This window comes from Manacus candei, unplaced genomic scaffold (assembly GCF_025592945.1).
Source record: "Manacus candei isolate 608988 ecotype Guabito, Panama unplaced genomic scaffold, ASM2559294v1 h1tg000065l, whole genome shotgun sequence".
NCBI classification, from domain to species: domain Eukaryota; kingdom Metazoa; phylum Chordata; class Aves; order Passeriformes; family Pipridae; genus Manacus; species Manacus candei.
The window spans coordinates 403148-421198 of NW_026138113.1; the positions used below are offsets into that span (position 1 = coordinate 403148).

The 18051-nt window shown below is 43.6% G+C and overlaps 1 protein-coding gene across 1 annotated transcript in view; it reads right to left on the minus strand.

The window, feature by feature from the left end:
• Positions 1 to 18051, minus strand: part of ZCCHC14 (zinc finger CCHC-type containing 14) — a 53589-nt gene that overhangs the window by 4820 nt on the left and 30718 nt on the right. Inside the window, exons 3-12 of the mRNA XM_051805714.1 lie at positions 11398 to 11471; positions 8725 to 8796; positions 8425 to 8534; positions 6331 to 6425; positions 6185 to 6239; positions 5427 to 5700; positions 3994 to 4085; positions 2828 to 2955; positions 2340 to 2480; positions 800 to 2269 (exon numbers count right to left, since the gene is read on the minus strand). Coding sequence (XP_051661674.1) covers positions 800 to 2269; positions 2340 to 2480; positions 2828 to 2955; positions 3994 to 4085; positions 5427 to 5700; positions 6185 to 6239; positions 6331 to 6425; positions 8425 to 8534; positions 8725 to 8796; positions 11398 to 11471 — 2511 coding nt within the window. The remainder of the gene's footprint in view (positions 1 to 799; positions 2270 to 2339; positions 2481 to 2827; positions 2956 to 3993; positions 4086 to 5426; positions 5701 to 6184; positions 6240 to 6330; positions 6426 to 8424; positions 8535 to 8724; positions 8797 to 11397; positions 11472 to 18051) is intronic.

The following is an 18051-nucleotide window of genomic DNA, read 5'->3' on the forward strand; positions in this document are numbered from 1 at the left end:
TTGCTGCCCCGACACCTGACACTTCAGATAATTTATAGTGTTTAAATGCATGAGACCATCTAAAAGTTAATCCAGGCAAAGGCTACAGACAAGACATGATGTCACATGGAATCTAAGTGCTGTTCACTCCCCTCAAAGTTCCTATTTCATTTTTTAAGCCCACACCACTTGCAAATTATCTCAACATGGTATGACAATCAAAATCAAGAAGAAAATCAGGACTAAAAAGCACTCTTGGCAAAGCAGCATTTCTGTTTCAGTTGTTTCCCACCCAGAATTAAGGATTCAGCTCTCTCCTGGGGAAGCCTGTGTGGTAACTGTGCAACCAACATGCACTATAAAATAATTATAGCAGCAAACAGACCTTCAGGAGTATTTGAACAATAATTGTTCAGATAAGTTATTATTTTGGGGAAGAAGGGAAAAGGAACAGAGGATTCAGTTTGTAAAATTCCAGGGAAACTTGCAATTATAACCAAAGCTGACCTGGATGACAGGAGCAACAATTCTGCTGCAACCTGTCCACAGCAGCTCCCTCCCTCCTCCTCCCTGGATGCTTCTCCCCTTCCCAAAAATGGGTGGAACCCCCACCACAGTACCCGGGGTTGTAACAAGGCCTGATGGGTCTGTCCAAAATTCAGTTGCAACTTCAGCAAGTACAGCTCAGATCATCATCAGCTTTCAATAACAAGATTTTTTTACTCAAGTCGGAAATTCCAAGATGCCATCATCAGAACCCCTCGTGCCCCACTCCTATGGCCAAATCCCCCTCTCTGTGTGACCCACACCCTGCCTTCACCTTGTCTGTTGAAATCCATGGGCGGCTGTTTGCAGTCCTGAGCTCTGTGCCCGCTGGCCCCGCAGTTGTAACAGGAGAGGTTCCCGTTTTTTTTGTGGCTCGAACCATTGCCGTTGCCCATCATTCCCTGTGCCTGGTACACCCCGGCCGTCCCCGCCATAAAGTTCTGCATGGGGGGCATGGCGAAGGTGGACTGTCCGGCCATGACGGAGTCGGGGGCCAGGCCGCTGTTGTAGGCCGTGTGCACCACGGGGAACGTGGTGCTGCTGTTGTACTGCTGCGTGTTGATGTAGCCGTTGCTACACAGGGGGTTGAAGGGCAGGAAGGGGAAAGTAAACATGGAAGGTCCTGAAAAGGGGTGCTGGAAGTAGTTGGCGTAGCTGACGGTCATGCCACTGGAGCCGCAGTTGCCGCTGCACCCGCAGGAGCTGCACACCATGCACCCGGGCGGCTGCGGCGGCGGCTGCTGGTGGTGGTGGTGGTGGTGGTTCTGGTTGGGGACCGGGATGCTTCCCGCGGATCCGCTGCTGCTGCTGCTGCTGCTGCTACTGCTGCTGCTGCTGCTGTAGAAGTTGTTGTCGGCGACGGAGGAGAGCGTGGGGCTGGAGCTGGGCGCGGGGCAGCTGGGTAGGTTGGCCATGGTGGCGAAGGACGGGGACGGGTGGCTGCTGGAGGAGGCCGCGTTGCTGTTGGCGCAGAAGCTGCCCTGCATGGGCGCCACGGGCACACTGCTCATGGCAGAAAAGGCAACTTTGGTGTTGGCTGTGTACAGAGCAGTCCGGGGGTTGATTATTGCAGGGGACACCGTGATTTGCATATTACTGGAGCAGGAAGTTTGTCCGGCCATGGCAGAGTCGGTAGGAAGAGACGAAGACACCAGGAGTTTGATGGGTGGACGAGCCACGTGGAAGACGGTGCTGGATGTTACCGTGGCAGCAGTGCTCGTTTCCACTATGAGTCCCGGCTGCTGAGCTGGTTTGATCACTCTGTCCAGACTGGAAGCATGGACGACTTTGGTTCGAGGCCCAAAGTTCATGGTGGAGGTGGGTGAGCTGCTCTCAGTGGCCCCCGACAGCACCTGCAGGGGCTGGTGGGGAGAAGACGCAGACATGACATCGACCACTGTATTCCCAAAGCTCTTTTCCATCTTTATGCTGCCCCTCGATCCAGAAGGAACTTTATTCCTTTCTTCCAAAGACAAAAGCGAGTGCACAGACGACGAGAGCAGCTTCATGTCTGCGCTGCCACGGTCGGATTTGTGCACGGAGCTGAGCATTCGGATGGGCGGGATGTGTGTGGGGGCCGCTGCCATCATCTGCATGGGCAGGGCGTGGTGGCTGGACGGGCTGGAGCCGGAGTCGTTCTGCACGGGCAGGACCTGGGCCGTGGGGCGGGCGGAGCTCGAGGGGAAATGGTTCAGCAGCATCACCGGCTTCTCCTTCTCAGAGCCGTCCAGGTGGATCTCCAGCCCTGGGGACACAAGAGCCGTGAGAGCAGCCCTGGGCAGGGCACGGGCACCGCGCTGGGGGGCTCTGCTTACGTCTCTCGTTCTCCTCGGCGCTGTCCGAGCTCTCCTCCCGCGTCTGGATCCCCATGGGGCTGGAGGAGGAGCTGGAGTACTCAGAGGAGCTGCCCTCCCGGGGCAGGGGGTGGGCTGGTTGGTCCACATCCACTCGCAGCTCTGCAGGGAAAGGGAGTGGGAACACGAGGGGTAACACCCACCGGAGAGGACCTCGTGACAGCTGTCCCGGGACACCAACACATAGGGATGCTCAGGATTCACGGGGACACACATGGAGGCAGAACAGTCTGACCAGAGCATTGGCCATTCCCACGGGAGCCATGAAGAGGGAACAACTTTTTATTGCCCTCCATATTCACAGAAACTGGACTTCTTGCTTGCTCCCTATTAAGCCAAAGGCATTTTGGAAGGTACAGCTTGGTGGAAAAGCAGCACAAGAAGGAGCTTGATCTTGTGCATGGACAGCTGAGCCCTGAGAGCACAGCAGTGTCCTCTACTCCTCTTACCTGCAGCATGGTTGCCTCGGATACTCTGGATGGGCCCCACGTGGGAAGTGGGGGGAACCCTTGCCACCCCACTGCTGGTCACTGACGAAGGCGTTGAGGGGTTTAGGCACCGTTTCTCAGATTTTTCTCTACAGGGAGATGGAGAAAAGTATGAAGAAACAGAAACTGGCTAAAGCACAACGATAAATAAATCCATTTCTGAATGAAAACAAAGCACACAGAGCCCATTAAACAATCCACTGAATGTTATGCTCATTTCAAATGGAAACATTTGGAAATCACATCAATCCTGACCATAACTGCCAGCAGTGTGGTTTGGACTATCTGCCATCTGATTATAACAATAATGCTCTTATTTGTACAGGGCAAAACATCACCAAAGGGTGACTAAATTCTAAAATTCCATCACATGTTACATCAGCACATCCCAAACCCAGCCGTGCACACCAAACCCAAAGAGAAGCCAAACACAGTCCCAAGTTTTCATTTTCCAAACACACTCTGGAAAAACTAAGACTGATGAAAAATGCTGTCACAGAGCTTTGATAAACAGGCCTGGATTTCGATTTGTAATTGCTTTTTAAGAAGCTGTGGTAGCTTCAGAATAAACACCTCCCTCTAAGTGGAGTTGTAGAAGCCAGGACAAGTTGTTGTATCAGTTTCCCCAAAGGGCTGTGACAGCTGCCTGAGGTCACTGTGAGACACTGAGGCAGCTCCCAAAGTAGCTGTGCTCCATCCACATCAGTTCCTATAAGCAAAAAGTCCTGCTGGGCACCCTGATTTTGACTGTGCATCCCCTGGGATTGCAAATCCTACAGCTCCCATCAGCTTCAGGTGGATGGGAAGCCCAAAATCTACGTGGCCTTTACAATATCTATGATACAAGTTTACAAAAACCTAACCAACAACATGTATCTTTTGTAGATTATTTAAACAACTGGTTATCCTTATCACAACCCTGAAGAGGCAGCAGTAAAACAAGAAGTACTAAATATTATCTGGTAAGTTCCCTTTTCAAGAGTTTTTCAAAGTAACTGCATAGGAAGGAAGATAAGAAGCATCATCAACATGTGGGGATCCTGGTGGTTTTGTGGTCTGTAAAACAGTAAAACTTGCATTCAATATTTTATGTCCTTAAAAAGAGGGTTCCCCCAGCCCTCACTTACTTCTCCAACTCCAGCTGGGTCTTGAGCTTCTTCTTTGCTCCCATGGTGAGGGACTCAAACTTATTCAGATCTTCCTCAGTAAGACTCAGAAACTTGGAAAGAAAAAATATGTGCTTAGTTTTGCAGCCTGAAATATTCTTATTTTCAATGAGGAGATTCCAAAAGGCAACTTTAAAGCCATTTTTAAACATCGTTAATTCAAAGCAACCCTCTACTCCAGTTTTCAATTATAGAATCTGTGTAAAATAAGTGTGGGGGACTGGCATGAAAGAAAGAATATCTGTAGATTAAATGTAATTAGGTATGTGCTTCTATGAACCAGTCACAATAAAGATGAAGTAACTTGTGTATGTATTAAAAGAGAATTAAATTAAAATAGACCTTTGTGCTATCAATGAGTTTAAGCATCTGTTTATCTTAGAGAATTACTCCAGTTTTCCTAGACGTGTCACTTACCACAAAGTATAGTTGTCTCATCAGTCTAATTGGAAAATTTACTCCAAAAGATTTTATAATTTAGAATACTCCAATAAATTTTATAATAACATATAGAGATAGAATATGAAAACAAAATATAGACATTTGTATTATAATGTAATTAAAATGAAAGCTAGGGAAGTGTGGGTAATAATTGTTTTTAAAAACATACTAGAATATGTAGGTTTGCTACTTTATTAAAGAAAAACCCGCTATATATTCCCCTTCATATAATGAAGAAAATCAAATCAGAAGACTCTGGGAAGAGATTAGAATTAAATGCAGAAAATATCCTATAACCAGCACAAAGCCCTCCCTGGCTCAAGCCAAGCCCTCACTCCACCGGAGGGCGCTCGAGGCCAAAAAACAGAGGACAAGGAATTTCCCCGATGGAGCTGAGGAAATGCTGTAAAATATTCTGTTTAGATGAAACCCAGCACACACAAGTATTATTTGTGACTTCTACAATGCAAATACATAAGAGATGATTTTTCCACGAGAATTTCTGCAGCAAACAAAACCCACTCACACACACACACACACACGTTCACGCCAGAAGTCTCTGTGAATCTATTTTTTAGAATTAAGGATAACCAAATATTTTGGGAGAAAAATCAATCAAGAAGCAGAAATAAAAATAATCAACATATTTAGCTGTCTCCTGCATATCAAAGGGATGACAAGGGAGCCCCAGCAGGACTCCTAAGGCAGCATCCAAGCTGGATCTCCAAGCATTCAGTGTGGGATCCTGGAACAGGCGGCAGCTGTCAGACAACCCCAGCCCGGATACAACACAGTGAAAACAGAAAGAAGGTTTTCATCAATTGCTTTAAGGGAGTAAAAACCTTCCCAGCACGTGCCAAAAACTTGAGTGATTCTCAGTGCAGATGTTTCCAGCCTAGAGAACCTCAGGATAATTTAAAAGCTGGCTGCCTTTCCCTGATTTCCTGCCCTACCTTCTCCATGGTGAGCTGTTTGAAGACAGGATAATACTTGTGCAAGCGCAGTTTCCTGAGCCAGTCTAGGATCCCGTTTTGCTCCTGTGTCTGGGGGGTCTGTGGGCTGGAAGACATCAGCATGGATGAGGAGGAGGTGTCCATCTGGGAGCGATAGGCCAGCGAGGAGCCGGCGCCTCCGGAGTGGGAGCAGTGGGGCAGAGCAACAGGAGCAGTGGCCGAGTGCTGGACGTGGTTCTGCGAGGACTGAATTCCAGCTACTCCACAGATAGGTCTGAAAAACGGGAACAGGACTGGATTTAGCACTTTGGATAATCTGTGTCACCCAGAGTTCAGCTGCTGCAGCCAAAGGAATCGGGATTCTGGTAAAATCTGCCCCTTTGGATCCAAGGTTTGCACCCACCCTGTTCCATGGCACACTAAAAACAGGGCAGTTCTGGCAGAGCAAAGCTGATCTTCAGCTTCAGCAGAGTTTTCCTTCAATAATCACAGATATTTTATATTCTTTTACCTCTCTGTGATTTAACAAATGTTTAGAGAGAATGGTGTGGTTCAGCTTTGCGTTATTAAAAAGAAGTAAAGGAGCCTAAATATAATCCTGTGGAAATTTTTAGTTTTTCCATGTGGAAGTGGCAAAAGAAGTCACATTATTGGTTCCTCGTAGTGGTCTGGATTACAATTTTTTGGGTGTCTTGGTTGCAGAAAATGAAAACTGCCTCTTGAGAGAATGAGTGTGGGAAACAAGATAAATATTTCACCTTCCAGATGTTCCCAGCGTAGTTCCTACTTTATACAGGGAGGGGTTGCCAGGATCTAGAAACAAGGACCAGAGTTACAAATGGCATCAGTTCATGAAATGCACAGCAGTACAAAAAACTCGTTTTGAAACTTTATTTAAACTCACTTGAGCTCTGGAGTTGCTGGGAGGGAGATGAAGTGCTGAAGAACTTCCTGACGTGGTCGTTTTTCACCACATGGGAAGGGAACGGTGCCAAGTACCTGCGTGGGCAAAAAAAGCAAACAAACCCCCCTGTTCTGTGAGATCTGACTGGCAGCTGCCTCACAAATTCATCAGGATTGCACACTGGACAGGACATTTTGAAACTGGATTTGAAATTTAGAAGCTAAAACACCCCATGAACTTCTGAGTCAAAGTAGACTGGAAACTTATGGATACTCTTATCCTTAATACCAACCACGTTATCTTTGTGCTGCTTTCACTCTGTTTAGTGTTTCCTCATTTAGGAACCCTTAACACTTTCAAGATAGAAAATGTTCATATATAAACTTGAAAATTTCCTTTCAAATTCATGAAGAATATAAAATATAAACGGATCTGTTATTGAATTTTCTCCTCTTGGAGATAAACAGCAGATGCAGAGTCTGGCAATGAAGGGAAAAACTTATGTCACATTTTCCCTGGGATTGCTGGGCCTCTTTTGAGGGAAAAGAGACCTTATAGCAGCATTTCAGTGCCTAAAGGGGCTCCAGGAGAGCTGGAGAGGGATTTTGGACAAGAGGGAATGGCTTCCCACTGAAAGACAGCATGTTTAGATTGGATAGTAGGAAAAAATCCTTCCCTGTGAGGGTGGTGAGGCCCTGGCACAGGTTGCCCAGAGAAGCTGTGGCTGCCCCTGGATCCCTGGAAGTGTCCAAGGCCAGGCTGGATGGGGCTTGGAGCAACCTGGGCTAGTGGAAGGTGTCCCTGCCCATGGCAGGGGTGTTGGAATTAGATGAGCTTTGAGGTCCCTTCCAACCCAAACCAGTCCATGATTCTATGAAAAAATGCCAATCTCCTAAAACTTTTCACACCCACAGGTGCTTTCCAGTTTGAAAAACCACAGTCAATTCCTGAATTTTACAAACAAGCAGCACTTCAGGGCAGCTTCTTTCCCTGCTCCAAAGCTGCAGCCCGTGCTGCAGGAATGCAGGATGCTGCTCCATTAACCCAGATTTGTAGAGACTGTTGCTGCCTAAACAGCAGCCACACACATTCCCTCTCCCAAATTCCCCTCAGCAGGCTCTGATCCTCAGAGCACAGTAAGGACTGCTGGAAATGGGAACACTATTTGCCATGAAAAATAATCCAGGCATGCACCTGCTGGCTGTTGACTATGGAAAACCAATATCCACTGTGGACTGCCAGCGGTCTGCCTTGGCTTAGGGAAAAGAGGTGTTAAGTAGAAGCTCTAATAAAGTTAATTAATATTTTAAAATGTCACTTATTACTATAATAATATTAATATTACAATAATCTCATTTTGCGTAGGTACATGCAGTAGTAGCTGAAAATAATTTAAGTCCCTCCAATTTTCCCAGGAAAATCATGGTAGTATTTAGAAAGAGAACTGATGTGATCTGTCACAGATTATGATATTTAAAATACTGTTTTACATTAGATAATGGCCAGGTGGTTTGTGATAATTTGAGAAGGTACAAGTCAAGGATTCAAAAAAACTGTGAAAGGCTTCCAAAAATTCAATTACTATAATATATAAATATATATCCCCCTTTTTTAAATTAAAGTAAAATAAACATGACAACCTAAAACAACTGAAACAATAAAAAGGTCCGTGAAAGGGTAATGGGGGAAAATCCCCACAATCAATCCCTCAACACAGATGGGTGAATATTCAGGGTACTATTTTTTCCTTATTTTTGTGAGGGGTTTTTTAAGCAATTCTGGTTATTTTTGAGTCCAAACCAAACTTTTTGCAAAGCCAATGATCCTCTATTTGTTTTTAACAAGGAACAAGGAAATATCAATTCTCCAGGAAACTTAATACAGAATATTATTACCATCTGTACTTCTGAAGAAAGAATTCCTGAAAAATTGCTGTGTGCTGGAATTAACAGCAAGAAATAAGGCTTAGAATCAGGCTCTAATTTCTTGAGAGTAATTTAAAATACGAAGATAATATTTCTATTTCCTGGTTTTTTGGTGAAAGAAGCCAAGTACCAAGATAAAAACCCCTCAGCAATAAATATCCCAGCATACCTCAGGTCCGATTCCAGGTCCATGTGGTTCCGTTCCAGGTAAAATGAATCTGGACCAGCTAGGCAAGGAATAAATTTCTCCAAGTTTTCTTCTGGATACAGCTGAGACAGCTGAAGATGGAGGATATTACAAATAATAAGCGAAAAGAAGACCTGTTATTTCTGTGAGAGCCAAGGTACAGCAAATATTTGATAAAATTCAATCTGTATTATCTCGGTACATTTTGAAAAATGTCATTGAACAAAATTCCATACAGGGATAAAACATCTATTTTTGAAGTACCTTCCATCTCATCTTTACCTTTGAAATAAATTCAGTCACTTCAGCAGAAGATTTGGTTACCAACGTCACCGAAGAATCAGACCACAGGACCTTGGGGAGCAAGAAGGACTTGGTTTAGTAACTGATTTAAGTTTGGTTCCAAAACATCAATAATTGGTATAAAACATCCCCCAGAGCCTGAAAGGAAGTTTTTAAGGTGTGACATCAATAAGGAAACTCTTTCTTTGTGCACAAGGAACTTTTATCAGCCCTCCCTCTTGCTGTTGTTACCACTTAACAACTACTGTGAATGCTTGGAAAAGCACCTCATAGTTTACTCAGCCCTTACACACTGCAGACATGCAGCATTAAGCAACAGACCACTAAGTAATGGAAATTTTTTTCCTCATTATTGTTAAAGAAAACAGCTGGTTTGTAGAATCTGCTGTGCAACAGGAACGACTCCCCACAGCACAACGCTGCCTATTCCTAATTAATCAACTCCATATGCCATGGGAAGCTGGAAATGGCAGCATATCCCTGCAAAAAAAGGCAAAACCTTAGAAATGAAACCTGGAGTTCCTGCTCCATACTCCATCTTGCCCATGCCCTAGAGAAAGGGAATATTCAGTATCTCTTCCCATACATACAGCTCATGACATCCTTGGATAAAGAGGCATTTATTTCTTGGGAGATGGAGTTTAGCTGAGCTAAAACTCAGGATTTCTTGGCATGAAAAATATCAGTGTGAGACAGGCCAGTGATAAGTCCCTTCAGACTCAAAATATCCATTGGAGGCATCTGGATCCTCAGCAGTTCCATAGGGGATGGAGCTGGGTGTAAGTGTTTCGGGATCACAGACCATCCTCTCACATGACATTAGTTTCAATGACAACTGAAAACATACACAAAGTTTTTCCAGCCATCAGAAAAGCTGCCAAAATGACTGGTGAGAGGATTTCAAAATATATTACATAAGGGAGGAATTTCCTCTCGGCAGAGCTGTTACACCAAAAAAAAAAAAAAAAAGAGGAAAAAAAGAAAAGAAGAAAGAAAACTTGAGCACTGTCTGATTTTACAGAGTTTGTGGGTTGTTTGTTTTCTTAAAGCTTGTGATAAATTAATATTTTTTCAAATCCATGAGACATTTCAGAAATATGGAGAAATTTCTCTTTCTTTTGCAGGTTTTGTAATAATTCAACATTTCTTATGACTTATGTATTGCTAACTTGAGTTTTCAATATTTATAAAACAATAATGTGAACTGTAAATGCAGGGAACAATAGCAGTGCAAACACTACACTGCTCTATCCATTGACCTCATATTCCCAAGAACAAAACATCTAATAGTTGGGTTTTTAACCCAGCAAACTGTAATTTATTAGCTCAGCTGAACCCCGTGCTGTTCTTTCAGTGACCAGCTGTGGAGTGAAACACTGGTTACAGTAAATTCTGGTATTTTTAGAAAAATTTGTAATAGGAAAAGAACTTTCACGAGATTCTAACTGGAGTGGAGACAACTGCAGACTTCATAGAGATTTTGAAAACCCCTTGGAAAAATCCTTTCTAATATCGATGACATTTGGAACAATTGTGGGATTCAGGAAATCCAAGACATTCTCCATGAATCAAGTCCTGCAGAGGTTAATGCTGTCAACATCCCAACAGATGCTGAGCTGATGTTCTGTCTTGGCTGGGAGTGAATAACTTGTTCTTTTTGGTGAAAGTTAGGGATAACTGAGGTTCTCCTGCTTGGTTCCTTTCAGGTTCTCCTTTTCTTACCCACCCTTTGGCTCCGGTGCCTCATTAAACAAAGCAAAGATGTTTTCTGGGCTGTGCATTCTGAATTTTGGAATATGTAACTCCAAGTGGATGGGGAAAACAGCACCCAGACACCATCCCTGCCCTTTCCACAAGGTTCCATGGGGTGAAGTCATCCCTGCACCGGAACTGGGAGCAGTGACAGACCCTCCAAAAGCTGCGTCAAACCGGGGGGGAAGCCACTTCTGCTCGCGGCGTGTGGTGAACCACACTCATTCCACAGGCACTGCTCTCACTTCCACTCGGAATTAGTCTGGCTTCAGTTTTCAGACAACAGTTCCTGTTATGCCTTTTGTGCTGCATTAACGTCCCCTTTGCTGCAAAGTATTTTTATTCCCTTTGAAAAGGCTTTTATGCGATACTGAAAGTCACCTTCCAGTCAAGTTCTTTATCTCTCCTGCTACACAACATTTTCCTCAAGCCCTGAAGAATTTCCAAAGCCTTTCTGTACTCTCCAGCACCTCTTTTGGAACCTACAAGGCCCAAACCATGTGCCAAAGGTTCTCATCCTGCCACTTTCCATGTGTGCAACCGTGCCCTAAGAGCCTACGTTCTCCTTTGCCCAGATTAAGACCTAAATTCTCTCTAACTTCTGCGTTCCAGCAGAAGAATGGATATGGATAACCATTCTGTAAGTGTGGTATTTCTCTCTAAATATACATTTTGCCACAACCTGCTGCATGAGAGTGAATATTTTTTTACCAGTCCCCACCTACCAATCTTGGCATCATCCATAATGCTCATAAATAGCCATTTATAACTTTCAACTAATGGATTAAAAACTCCCAAAGGAGCAATTTCTGGGACCTAACAATAATTTCCTGAGAATTTCCTTAACTCCTCCTTAAATATTATCCTCCCTTCTTTCATAGCAAAGAAACCCAAACTCACCTCAAAGGAATACTCAACATTTCTCTCATTCTTCTTGTGTGCCAGTCCCTTTAATTCCACTTTTTCAACACTCACTATGAAAAAACAAAGAGAGAAGAAGAATGAGGAGGATATTCCCAAATGCAGGCAGGAGTGATGGCTCTTGGGCAGTGCCAGGCCTTGCTTTGAGAGCATCTGATGACCCATGATGGTGCTCCAGGTGCCCAGCTCTGGTCTCCTCCCTTGGATAGGGAGGTTGGTCCCACCATTCCATGCTCCTTCCACTTCCAGCCTTGGCAAAGCTTCATTTCAACCAGTTACAGCCCAAATAATACAGTCAATGCAAAGTTCTTTATGTCCTCATGGCATTATCACAACACACACAGCTGTAATAACAGACTGCACACACACATGGAATTATCTTAGGAACATCCAGGAGCAAACAACATCCCTCCAAGGGAAATGAAGGAAAAGCCTCCGTGTCTTCAGGGCCGGGTTTTGCAAGTTCAGTGTGGTTTCATTGCTGTGTTGACATCCTGACTCCTCCCTGCCTGCAGTTCCATGGAAAATTTCTGCCTCAATTACCATGACTGGAGTAAGTTGTAAGTAAAAATGGGATCTGATTGTGGAAAGGACAGACAGGTCATGTGACACACAGCCTTTAAAGACAATCTTATCCGTCGGATCTCCGATATACGGGATTCTTGGAGACTCTCACTTCCCAAGACACTCAGATCAGGAATTCCACCATGAAAAGCATTATGAAGATTATTTCACCGACTTTCTATTTCTCTTATAAATTTCTCCTGTCTTTTTACTGCATGCTTGGGGATAGACACATGGAATTTTTCCGATAAAAAGCCAATTGGAACAGGCTTAAAAAATTCAAAAGCAAAATTTTACCAAAACAAAGTCACCAGAACTTTACCTGTGAGCAACCAGTGCCTGAAGAGACATATGCTGGGTATATTGTGCTTTCACTGAGCAGTTCTAACAAGCCAAGCCCAGAACTTTGTCATTTTGTGTCTGGGAGTCACTGTTTACAAGCTGTTTACCCGTTATTTATACTCGCTGTTACCTGTAAGACTCAAACTGATGTTTATCCCATGGAACTTCCTTGTATCTACAGGACAAAACCCTGCAGTGCAAAAGTCACAGTGACAACACTGCAACAGGGAACTGCTTGATCCACCTCCCATCTCCTGTTCCCCAGTGAGGCTCCACCCAGAGCCACCCTCTTGCCCATGTGGGGTTTGATTTCCCTCTGCTTCCACACAATCCTGGCCTGAAGGTTTTATTGTGGCCTTTTAAATGTTTTATTGTGTCCTCAGAGAATCATGGAGTGGTTTGGACAGGAAGGGACCTCAAAGCTCATCCAGTTCCATGGGCTGGAACACCTTACACTATCCCAGGTTGTTCCAAGTCCCGTCCAACCTGGCCTTGGACACTTCCAGGGATGGGGCAGCCACAGCTTCTCTGGGCAACCTGTGCCAGGGCCTCCCCACCCTCACAGGGAAGGATTTCTTCCCAATATGCCATCTAACCCTGCCCTCTGGCAGTGGGAAGCCATTCCCCTTTGTCCTGTCCCTCTCCAGCTCTCCTGGAGCCCCTTTAGGCACTGGAAGGGGCTCAAACAACTCCCTGGATCCTTCTCTTCTTCAGGCTGGACACCTCCAGCTCTCCCAGCCTGGCTCCAGAGCAGAGGGGCTCCAGCTCTTGGATCATATCCATGGCCTCCTCTGGACTCGTTCCAGCAGCATCATGTCCTTTTTATGCTGGGAATTCCTAGAGCTGGAGGCAGCACTGCAGGTCAGGTCTCACCTAAGTGAAGCAGGTCCTATTCATTTAAAAATGTTACTGCCTGGGTCTTGGCTGCTTAAAAATCTCTTTGAGTCTATTTATTCACAGTCAAAATTCTTAGACCCTCCAAATTCTAAACAAATCTATAGATGTTCGTGCCTGTCTTTACATTTCCAGAATTAACTTTCCTCTTCTGATCACCTCAAACGTTCCTCCTCCATGTAATTCCCAATTACAATTACAGAAATCCCTGAGCTTATGAATAATGGCAATTCATTACTTACTACTTTCTCCTGCATATTCTGCTTTTTGTAGAGACTTGTTCCTCTTAAAACATTTCAGTGGGTTCCTCTCACGCTTCTGAAATGATTTTACACCACATGCTGAGCACCACAGGAGTAAATCTGCACACCACATACTGCTGAGCCATCTACACAACGTGCCATGAAGACTTTAACATGAAGATTTTAACATCCATAAGGCTCATTTAAAGAAAAATCTACCTCAGTGCTCTTATTTAAGAGAATTCACAACCCCCTTTAATGTGATCACAGCTAAAATATATTGAATACTGCTCAGAATTATAAGTAATACAGAATTATAATGAGAAAGAACGTGCAAAGTGTGCATTGAGAGAGGGAATGTTGGTGAAACAGCTGAAGGATGAGCAAATAACTTGCAGAAAGCCCAGTGTCAACTGATGCAACATCTGGTTTTGAAAAACACAGCAAGTGTTACACAACATTTGTTGTTTATAACAAATCCAGCACTACTTCTCTGCAACTGTTCTTATCATTTGGCATTTCTACAGGATTCAAATCCCATCCCTTCCAGTCATTCATTTTTCCTCTCCAGTAATTCGAGCAAAACTGGATTAGCCATGGACATAAAATAAAGCTATTCCTGTTTTACTCTGCGGGTTAATAACAAACCTTAAATCACCTCATGGATTTTGTGGTGTTACGGTTACACGACCTTTTCATGCTCAACTTCTGGCCTCAACTTGCCCAGTTAATAAAATCCCCTGCAGTGGATTTATCCATGGAAAATCATGGTAATTAGCAAAGTGAACCATTAGGTGGATAATTCTGAATCTTGTAAGATTAGGTCTGTTCGAGAGCATGAAAGAGAGTTCACTGTGCTGCAGAAACAGTGACAGCTTTAGGGACAATGCACTGGATAATTCCTAATATTATACAAAGTGCTCCAGGAATTTTCTCCCAGCTGGTTAATACTGTGAAAAATACCATCTGCTTAACCAAATCTAGAGTTCTTGTTTAATTTTGCAAATTGTATGTTTTTGTTATGTGGTCTCTCACATAATCTTTGTGTTATTTAACTTCTGATTCATTTTCTTAGAATAATAAACCTCATCATCAATCTTAACTTTATTCAGAGCAATCTATCCTCAAAACTCTGGAAGAAGAAGGTGCCATCCACCAAGCACATCTGAGTGGATATTAAACCTGCTGCCTAAAATATTACAAAGAAAATAAAAAAGAATTTTTATTTACTGTTTTTACTCTCAAAAGCATGGAAAAGTGCTCAAAGTATCTGCCCAGTATCCCAAAAAATGAGTCCGTGAGCAGAAAACCTTTGTACAGAATTAAGGACACCTGATACTGATGTCTTTTCAGGATGCTGAATTCAGCAAAACTCAAACTTCCCAACCCAGGGGATCAAAAAAACCCTTAATGTTTCTAATTCAGGAGATTCCCAGAACAATATATTTATGCTACTTTAAAACTGAACTTTAGGTCTGGAAGTAATCAATGGGAACTCACAGCCAGACCCTCCATGTGAGGGGTTGTTGTTCATGGAGCAGGATCCAATCCCAGCAGCCTGACAGGGTATTGGACATGACACAAGATCTCTGAGCCTGAGACCCTTTTTGTCTGCTCCTCTCTCCCAGAACTTCCCTGGAAAACAATCCAGGAGCAGTGCTTGGCTGTGTGTGTGTGACTCCCTCACTGCTGGGCTTCCTGAACTGCACTGTCAAAGGGACAGACAAGACTTTATGCCATGGAGATTTTCCATAAATATCTGGGAAATTCCAGTAGGTAAGTGAAACAGCTGGATGAGATCACCTAGGAAAGGGAGAGATGGATACAAAGGGGGTTGCAGAAGCTCAGTGCTGTAGGAGACGCTCCAGCGAGGCTGTGACACCCCATGCTCCAAGTGTCTTGCATCATCCCTTAAGATTGTTGTTGTTATTATTATTTGCTGCTTTCTTTTAAACACCAGAGAAGGGTTTTTGATGCAGTTTTTAACTGTACATAGTACAGTATCAAGCATGGAAGCCTGTATGTGGAGTACTCCAGCCCGAGGCACAGCCAGGAATCACAGCCATGAGCAGCTACATCACCCTGTCTCCTTTTCAAATAGTGCCTCCCACACCCCCTTCCAAAGCATGCAGGGAAAACAGATCCAGTGAGTCTGAAGACATTTGATTCAGGTCTGTTTTCCTATTCTAGCCTGGGATTTTTACCCATTTGGCTGATATTAGTGCATTTGTCATCTGATCACTTGAGTGCTTCTGTGAAAGGACACACAACTCCTTCCATCTGCTCATGACCCTCTGGATTTCTTGCCTCTCCCTCCAAAAAAGCAGTGCTCTTCCCAAAAGGAGCTACATAAAGCAAAAGACTGATTCAAACCCTTTAGGGTTTGGTACTCCTGGCCAATCAGGTAGAACAGAACATGCACTGGATGTGGGCAAGAGCAGAAGAGACATTTTTGGAAGCCTCCTTAATATCCCACTGGATGCTGTGTTTTTTATAACCCCCTTTTTACAACTTCTGGGTCAATCCTAATGAAAGGATTAGACAGAATCAGTCAATCCACACTGAGAATTTTGTGTTCCTCCTGAAAAAAGTAAAATAATGCAAGATAATCAGGAGTGTTGGTTGTAGCCCAGCCCTCTTCCCTAATATCCAATATTTCAGCACAAACACCACTCTACACCCAGCTAGTTGTTCTCCTTAATTAGCTCCCTGGATGCAGGTATAGTTTGTGTGGGATGGAGCATGGAATTACCAATCTCCAGCATTCAACTGGTAAAATCTGAGCGTCCTGAGACTGGGTTGAACATCTTGGTTCACAATACTTGACCAAAACCAGCAGAAATGCAGCAATTTATTTTTAATCTGGAAAAAACCATAAGTAAAATCTTTTACTTTGTATTCTATAGGAAGCCATAATCATAAATGATGCTTTAATTTATTAATTTTCATTCCTGAAGTTGTGCCTTCATGCAAGCAGGCACCAAACACAGCTACAGCAACTGAGTTTTTGCTGAAAAGGCCAAACAAAAGGGAACTAATAAAATCCTTTCCACATCCTTGTTTACACAGAAGTGGTAAGAAATGCAGCACCAACACTTTCAATGCCATCTCCTCTTGTTTTGCTAAAGAAATGCTTCAAAAGCAGCATTACCCAATTACTGTTGTCCATTGGACAGCAAAGGTGATGCCAAAAATTTGGAACAAAAACCCTCTTAGTGAACCCCCCAGTATTTATATTCCCATACATACAGGAGAAGGGAAGGAAAACAAAAACCAGTTCATGTGCTACATGCAAAACATATTCATGGCAACAAAACACAAGAAATTAAAGGGGTTTTGTGGGGTTTTTTTGTTGGTTGGGTTTTTTTAACTGCTTATAAGTATCAGCTTAAGAGGGGGTTTTGGCTGTTTTGCAGAAAACTTCCTGCTTTCACTTTTCTAATCTTTTTAAAGCTTTTTATCCAGGCTATGATGGGGAATGAAAAAAACCAGATAGCCTCTTCTTCCCAGTACACACATTGAGCCTCTTCTGCACAAACACATAAGGACTAAGTTTTCTCATCAACTAAATTTCATTTCCCTGTCTCCTACTTTTCAAAATTGAAATTTAACTGGAATACTGAAGGCTTGAAGAAAACTTGAATCAAATATTAGGTTTTCAGTCTGTAAGATAAGCAGATTAGTGAGAACTGAGATCTAAATTACTCAGGTATTGAGCAGCATCTTTCAGGGTGCCAGGAGCTTGGTGTTAGTGCTGTCACAGGATCATTGAGGTTTGAAAAAACCTCCAAGATCATGGAGTCTAACTGTGCCTGATCCCCACCTTGTCACCCAGCCCAGGGCACTGAGTGCCACATCCAGTTGTTCCCTGGACACCTCCAAGGATGATGTCCCAGGACCTCGAATCAAGTCAGCCTCACATTCATTTATGAAAACTCCTTTCAACAAACCACAGAATGACAGTATTTTGTAATAGTTTCGTCATTAAAGCCAAGGCACTGTTGATCTGTCCCTGAGATGACTTCAGAGAAAGATTTCACTGACTGTCCCAAAGCCTCCCTTTGAACTTCCAAACTCGGACCCAGCAGGTTCTGAATCACCAAATTCCGACAGGATGACACTGAAACCATTCAACTTGAACTCTGCTCTATTCCACAACCAACAAAAACACACCTTGGCTTGTTTCATGACACATTAACTCCTGCACAAACGACTCCCTTTTCAGTGATATCTAATCTGCATCAAAATATTGATGGGCCAGAGTCCAAATGGTGGAAAACAGGAGGTGCTCTGGTGTGGGATGTTTATAGGTACAGAAACTGCGGGGGGGGGGGGGGGGAAGAGAACGTCAAATACATTCTTAAATTTAAGTGCATCAATTAGAAGGTATCAGAGGCAAATTGAACTTTATTTACAAGCTGTGAGTTTGTCTACAGAGATACTAAAGGGGAAAATGCTCCCACTCAAGAGCATCAAGAACTACTTTGAATATTCCCTTAAAAGTGAGGGAAAACAGGTAAAGAAATAAATGTTTCTTTTTGAAAATCATCTTATTTTACTACTTCTAGAAAAGGTAAAGTATAGGAAAGGA